The sequence below is a fragment of the Octopus bimaculoides genome, chromosome 3 (assembly GCF_001194135.2).
Source record: "Octopus bimaculoides isolate UCB-OBI-ISO-001 chromosome 3, ASM119413v2, whole genome shotgun sequence".
NCBI lineage: Eukaryota > Metazoa > Mollusca > Cephalopoda > Octopoda > Octopodidae > Octopus > Octopus bimaculoides.
In genome coordinates, this window is record NC_068983.1 from 117,636,569 (window position 1) to 117,644,797 (window position 8,229).

General features: G+C 34.8%; 1 protein-coding gene across 1 annotated transcript in view; it reads right to left on the reverse strand.

Moving 5' to 3' along the window:
- Window positions 1-1,253: 1,253 nt before the first annotated feature.
- LOC106867218 (zinc finger protein 626) overlaps window positions 1,254-8,229 on the reverse strand; it is a 32,082-nt gene continuing 25,106 nt past the window's right edge. Inside the window, exons 2-3 of the mRNA XM_014912029.2 lie at window positions 2,791-3,181; window positions 1,254-1,833 (exon numbers count right to left, since the gene is read on the reverse strand). Of these exons, the coding sequence (XP_014767515.2) occupies window positions 1,642-1,833; window positions 2,791-3,181 (583 nt within the window). The 3' untranslated portion in view covers window positions 1,254-1,641. The remainder of the gene's footprint in view (window positions 1,834-2,790; window positions 3,182-8,229) is intronic.

Below are 8,229 nucleotides of genomic sequence, written 5' to 3' on the forward strand. Positions count from 1 at the left end.
TTGTGTGTGTGTAGATATATGTATATGTACGAGTACGTACATACATATATGTTTGTATGTGTGTGTGTGTGCATATACATGTTTGTGTGAGTATGTTGACGTTGTACAAAGAATCCCTTTGTATATGTATATATGTATATGCATGTGTAAGTGTGCATGCATGTGCGTATGTTACTGCCTCTTGCTTTCAGTTATAGTTGTAAATCAATGTCACAATTATGGAAGCGGTGTCCTTTGTTTCCCGTCTTTCGTGAAAACACGTCTGGTAAAAGAGAAATATCACCTTACTTAAAAACAGGTGAGGGTTGAGGACAAGACGTCTACCTCATTAAAATTCTGTCTGACTCATTCAAGCATTGAAAAATGGATGTTAAAATAATAATGAAACATTGTGGTCTACGTGGAGTTATAGTAGAAGACACTTGCCCAAGATACCATGCAGTGGGACTGAACCCGAAACTTTGTGGCTGCGAAGTGAGCTTCTCATCCACACAGTTATGCGTATATTAATATGTAGAATAAATCATCTGATGTTGTAAAATTGGTAATTGATGTACGAGTAAAAATAGATAACGCCCCTTAGAATATAGGAATAATTTATTCTGTAAAAGAAAGAATATGAAAGTTTCTTATAAAACAACGTTTTCTGAATAATGACATATAGGAATGTAAATAATTTAAACCGTGGAATACATTTTAACATTGTCGTAGGGGAGAATACAAAAAGTTTTACTGAAATAATAGATTTGATTTTAACTCGACTGACGTGGATGAGACCCGACTTAAAGTATAAATTTTATTGTCTTTCATTATTTCAATCCAGCATGTCCTCTCCACGAATTCATAACTTGAAAAATTTTTTAGGAACAAAGTCATAAATACTTTCGTATTTAATAAGTATATTCATAAATATCTGTGTATGACTGAGAGATAGAGAAAGTGAGTGAGTGAGTGAGTGAGTGAGAGAGAGAGAGAGAGAGAGAGAGAGGGGTGCGTGCGCGCGTTTCAAAGTGTGCGTCAACGGTAATCATATCCACATCAGACAGAAAATTATTATTCTCACGATGAAGACTACTATTTCAAAACAGATATTTGGTTTTGTAACTTTTTTTTTTTTCAGTCCAATATATCACGAAGGGTAAAAATATTTTATATTACTTTATATCGTATGATTTATTTCGAGTTTTCTGCGAAATTTTTAGATATTTTCATATTTTCTTTTCTTTTTTTTTTGTTTTCATTTTTACAGCTTTTATTTTATAATTCACTCGTATAATTTAGTTCGTTCGTATCGTATGGACAGATGGATGACTAATCTCTGATGATACACATTTTCTTTCTCAAATCGTTCCTACATCAGATGTGTTATCCTTCATCGAAACAACATCACGCCTTGGAAAGTATTGGTAGTTTGAATAATTGCTGGGCAAGCATTTGAGCATTTCTTGATTTCTTTTTTCTTCTCTTTTCCTATCTTATTTTTATTAAATTTTTCCATTTATTTTGTCAGAACGAGTAAGTTAAAATTTTGAAAATGCTTCTTACTGCTGTGTATTGCGACAATATCTTACAAAGATGCAAAAATAATAACAAAGTATGTAGAGTAGTTTTCAATTCAGATTCTTCCAAAATCGCTTGCTTTTAAGTTTGTTGGCGATGTATCTTAGAATGCGTCTTTAAATTTGATCTTCGATTAAATGCCCGGTTACATATGTGACATGCAAAAGGTTTGATACTGGTGTGTGTAAGCTTGTGACGTGTCAGGTTGCCATGCTGCCGGAAATGACGGCCACATTTGTCACATTTGAATGGTTTTTCGCCTGTATGAATACGCTGAAATTATAGGAAAGAAAAATATAATAGCATTAAAAAATAAGATTTCTTTATATATTTTCATTATTTAGCAGAGAAGGATGTATGGCATCCAAAACCATTACAACTTCTCCCCAGACTCATGAGATCCATACAATTGCCATGGCAGCTTAAACTTTTGTTAGATTATTTATATAGACAGAGAATCGCAATGGCCGACACTAATGAGTAGACATTTTGAGGGAAACGTTAGTACAGGTTTAAGGAGAAGCATCAGTTACATAATGTAGGGTGAGGTGAAAATAAAATTCGCTTTGCTAGTTCATAAGAGAAAAACAGTATTTTGTTTATATAGTTGAGCCAGAAGAAGTAGATAGACGAAACATGCCCGTGGGTTTATGCTTAAGAGCATTTTTAATTGATTCTTTGCAAATGAGCCATCCAGCTCATTTACATTGGAGGTTTTTTTCTTTTCTTTCTTTTGCGTGTAGCAGAAACAGTGTACCTTTTTGTTTGTTGGCAGTCAGCAGCTATTCAGAGCTTACGAATATTCTTGCTTTGAAGAAGTTTGGAATGCATTTTAACGATTACTCTGGGAGTAAGTTTAACAAATTTTGTGACACCTCGACTACAGTCATGTTTCCTTGATGATATGATTAACGATTGTACATGGAAGATGAATTTTTTTACTCCGATTAAATATTCGAAAATCTTTGAAGTTTATCTACTCAGCCTGCTAACGGCAGGCATCATTTAACCGAGAAACATGGACTTCTTCCACGGCTCACACGAAATCTCGAAAAGTAATACTAGTTAATAGAACACTGAGCTTTAACAGGTCATGGCACATGACCAAATTTAACTGTGTAAAAAACGAATACAAGAGTGACAGTGACTATACTGATTAGGTGTGTACCTCAGTCAGCGATTGACTTATTGATTGATTTAATGAGGGATGGTAGATGAGGTTTGACTTACCCTGTGAGTAACTAAAGTGTTACTTCGTGAAAAGCACTGACTACACAGATCACATCTATATTTCTTCAAGTCAACTCGCCATCTTGGTTTACTTTTTGATTTTGTAATTACAGAGGATGTCGTCGTTTGCAACTTCTCTTCTTCTGTAGTAAGTTTTGTCTTGCTTGTAATCACTGAGTTAGAGGAAAGTGCAGATATGGAATGTGAAGCAGGACTGAATAGCATTGTAGATGGTTTGTAAGTTGAAAAAACAGCTGGCGATGTTTCGTAATGGTATTTAGGAATATATAAAGACGGTGAACCAATTTGATCGAGATAGAATTGAAACGGGATTGAAGGGTCGGCAAACAGGATAGGGTGACGTCGGTGACTGCAGATTAATCCGGTTAAACTGAAAAGCAAAATAGTCTTCTTTAGCTAAGATTGCTAAAAGAATATATTTCTAAATACTGGATATTAATATACAAAGAAATAACATAAAACAATGACGAAGAAAATCGAACATCAGGATGCTTTTAATTACTTCCTTCTTATGTCATATCTATGCAAGTATCCATCATAAATTTAATACATAGAAAGAGACAAAAAGAAAAAAAATTACGTTAATATGATTATTTCTTGGTAAGTTGATAGATTAGTTATTATAAGGAAGAGCAGTTCAATAGTGAGCTAGATACATTTATTGATAAAATAATGCTCGAAGAAAGAAAACGGCAGCTTCAGAGACTGATAGAGATTAAGGATTTCAACTTAGAAGATAGTAATTTGGAAAGCTGGTCGTTATTGGACTAGCCAGATAGATAGATGAATAAACGAATGAATGAATGAATGAATGAATGAATGAATGAATGAATGGAAAGATGGACAGATAAACAGACAAACAGACAAACAGACAGACAGACAGACAGATCGATAGATAGATAGATAGATAGATAGATAGATAGATAGATAGATAGATAGATAGATAGCTGTGGAGTTAAGTATTCGTGCAGTAATCGATTTTCATGTAGTAAAATATATCCTATTTCTAAAAAAGATATCAAGAAATCGAACAACATTGTTTATCTTGATCGATAAAATAAGCACCAACTATATACTTGGATTGATTAAAAAGAAAAACAACATCCATCCTCTAAAGATGCATGAACGTATGTCAATGTAGGAATTCATTATTGTTGCAGGGATTGCTTTTATCTGAGATTTTAATGTTGCTGTGAAGGATTCGTGTCGTTAGAATCATTTGATTCGCCAATCTCGTTCCCTTACAAACTGAATTCTAAGTCTGGCTGTTAAAGCTGTTTTTCATTATTTCAGAATTCGATAACTTGTACCAATAATCTGAAAAATTAATCTTATTCTAGTTTACTTTTAAGAAATGATAAATTTTGAAGTTTCACTGTAGATATACATTAAGTATGGACCATTTCTCAAAATCATAAAAACATTTATCGTTCACTTTCATTTTAGAATTCATCCGTTATAAAAAAAAAAGTTTCAGGCAAGATATTTGCTATTACGATGTCATTTCAATGTTAGTTTAGTTTGTCATTGTTAACATACTTCATGTGGAGAGCATGAAAATTTTAAGGTTTTGTGATTATATCTGTATGTATAGCATATGTATAGCATAAAACGAAGGTTTTGTTTGTTTGGTTGGTTGCTTGTTCGTTTTGCTTTTTATTTATTTATTTTTTAAATAAGCAAACGCAAAGGCAACAACTCATAATTGAGGGAAAACATGCAAGGAAAACTTCGTTTGATAGGTTCACGCCCAGAAGTTTATTGCAATGGAATTTCCAACGAAAGTAAGGAAACTATTTTTATTAGTGTACCAGAGTTGTCTCCCATTTCACAATCGTCACTATTCACTGGGATAATAATCATAAACATAATGTATTCGGTGCTCAGGTGCACTACAACTTATCAGAGTTAGAAATGTGTGTAGAGTTCGTTCACTCATTGCCTCACACCAAGCCTCGCATGTGCACTCAACTCTCATGCTAAACATTTTTCTATATCTCTTTTATTCTTTTTCCCGCTCTCTTTATACGACATAAAAAGCGTGTCTGGAGGAAATAAGCCAACCAATCAACCAACCAACGAACCAACCAACCAACCAAGTTTTATATCGGCTATTATCATTATGAGTATAGATATATATCTATTACTCATTATAATTTCAGAATAATTTTCAGATGAAAATGTGTGTGGTGTAAAGGAGATTTAACTGTTGTTTCTAGCACATCCCACAACTACCTGGTACCATCGTCACTTTCCTGTTCATGTCACTGACATGTATTGATGTTTTTCAATATTTTTCTCCCCATAAACACATTCAATAGAATGATGATGTAGAAGATAAACAGCAAAAAAGAAATTGTTATTTAAATCATTAACCTAATTCCACATCAAATGAGTCTGTCTGTGTGTGCGTGTGTGTGTGTGTGTGTGTGTGTGTGTGTGTGTGTGTGTGTGTGTGTGTGTGTGTGTGTGCGTGTGTGTGTGTGTGTAAGAAAAATCATTTTTACTAACAGAAAAGTATGCTGCTGAAATAAATTTGACTTAGCTTTCCTTAAATCACTCTGTCACCCTAATGAAACTTCTTACCCACATGCATACACACACTGACAAACACACACACTGACACACACACATACACACTCGGTGTGAATGATGTACTTTTATAGAGTGAGAAAGTTTACTGTGAAAGAGACAGAGATTGGATGAGGGCGGAGAGAGAGAAGGGGAGATTTTTATGATGCTGTCACAGATTTTGAAATTTTAAAATTAAGCGAACATTTTCAAATTTGGTATTGGTGTACTTTTTTACGATGAATCGAGTTCGTAGTTCCAGAAAAAATTCAGAAAAGAGTTACAGAGGTTTAAATTTTAATCGTTTTTACCCAGTTAAAAAACAGGATTTTTGTACGTCATAGTTGTGATAAAATGAAAGAAAACATTAGAAAAGGTTTTAAACAAAATGAAAGTTATGCGAGGGAGTTAATATATACAAGAAGAGAAAGGTTGTCAAAGAGTATGGTAATTCTATATGGAGAGAGATAATTTGATGATGATAGACAGAGAGTGGGAGATCTGTCCATTTAAAAGTTGTGATATTTCTCATAGCAAATTTCATTTTCTTATTATTTACGAACCACATTTGGGGGCTTTGCATCTGCAGAGTATATAGACGTGGCTATGTGGTAAGAACTTGCTTCCCAACAACGTGGTTTCGGGTTCAGTCCCACTGTTTGGCACCTTGGCCAAGTGTCTTCTACTATGGTTTCGGGCCGACCAAAGCCTTGTGAGTGGATATGGTAGACGGAAACTGAAAGCCTGTCGTATATATGTATATGTTAGCATGTACGTGTCTATGTGTCTGGATGTTTTACGCTCTTGTCCCATTTTGTATTTTTCCTTTCCTGAGCGCCCAGTAACACAATATCTGTATCACGTCCTTGCGTTGTTTTTTGTTGTCTTTTTGTCGTTTTTCTTTTTCGAACTTATATATATATATATATTCTCCAGCGTTCGCTACTTTAACATCGTTCTGGTCTAACGACCCTCTATGCTTGTTTTCGTCCGGTTTCCTTGTATGCCTCTCTCTCTCCCTCTTTCTCCTTTACTCTCTCTCTCTCTCTCTCTCTCTCTCTCTCTTTCGTTGCTCACTCGTGACCATCGTCCATCTTTCTTTTCCTCACCTGATCATCTTTCTTTACTTTCAGGGCTGTTCTAGAGACTAGACGTATCTTCTATCATCTCTCTTGTCAAAGGAAATATTTCTTCAGCGTTCGCTATTTTACCCTCGTTCTGGTCTAACGACACTCTATGTTAGTTTTCGTCCGGTTTCCTTGTATGTCTCCACTGTCCTGTTTATTCTCCCCCCCCCCTTCCATTAATCCCGAAAACAACTTTAACGCCCTATAAATCCCAAATTTTATTTCGTTACTTATGGGAGCAACTGTCTTCGAAGATTCATATTGTCGTTCAGTGCTCGAAATGAGTAGATAGACAGCCGACAAGTGATGAAGGGTCGTTCGTTATGTTACTTGTCCTGTTTTTCATTTGTTTCTCTCGTTATTTGCTATTGAAATCATTTGTTTACGTATTTCATGTTGTTTACTGTTGGTGAGGTCCTGTACCCATTTATGCATGTGTGTGTGTATGTTTTGTGTGCGTACGTGTGTATGTGTATGTGTGTGTGCATATAAATATATATACATATTATTTATATTATTTGATTGAACGCCACGCATCCATTTCCAAGTAAGTTTATCTTAATCTTTTTTATGCGACTCTACTCTATACTGTTTTCTCTTCCTATCGTTTTCTGTAATCCTTTCTCTAATTCCTTTTTCTCCCCTTCACCGTTTTCTATCTGTCTCTCGCGCTCCCCTCTTTCTCCTTTACTACCTCTCTCTCTCTCTCTCTCTCTCGTTGCTCTCACGTGACCATCATTCATCTTTCTTTACCTCACCTGATCTACTTTTATTTCAATGCTGTCCTAAAGACTGGACGTATCCTATCTTTCTCTCTCTCTCTCTCTCTCTCTCTCTCTCTCTCTCTCTCTCTCTCTCTCTCTCTCTCTCTCTCTCTCTTGTATCTTTTCTCTTGTCAAAGAAAATATTTCTCAGCGTTTGCTATTTTACACTCGTTTTGGTCTAACGATCCTCCATGTTTGTTTTCATTCGGTTTCCTTCTATGTCTCCCTGTCCTGTTTTTGTTTCCAACTTTGACCCTCCATAAATCCCAAATTTTATTTTGGTACTTATGAGAGCAGCTGTCTTCAAAGAGTCATATTGTCGTTCAATGCTCGAAATGAGGAGTAGATAGAGAGCCGACAACTGGTGAAGTGTCGGTCTTTATATGTTACTTGTCCTGTTCTCGATTTCTTTCTCTCGTTGTTTGCGTACTGAAATCATTTGTTTACGTATTTCATGTTTATTGTTGGTGACGTCCTGTACCCATATATGCACACGCACGCGCACCCACATATATATGTATATAGATAGATAGATAGATAGATAGATAGATGTGTACATATATTATTTATATTATTTGATTGAACGCCACGTATCTATTTCCGAGTAAGTTTATCTTGTATATATATATATATATATATATATAAAGGTTAAAGAGATGCAGGTGGGAGAAAAGAATTTGATCGAGCACATATGGTAAGAGCAAGTTCATTTTAAAGTAATGCTAGTTAGTTGAGATTTTCATTACACAAAGACACACATACAAGCGCATATATTATGTAGGAGGGTATGTATGTAGTTGGGGAAATTTGTGTTCAAGTAATCTGTGAGTGAATAAATTGAATAGAAAAATATTAATAGATTTTATCTTTACATTACAAATTTGTTGAAAACAAACCTGACTAAAGACCATCCATTTAGCATTCAGATGCATGAATCATACATATACATATATATA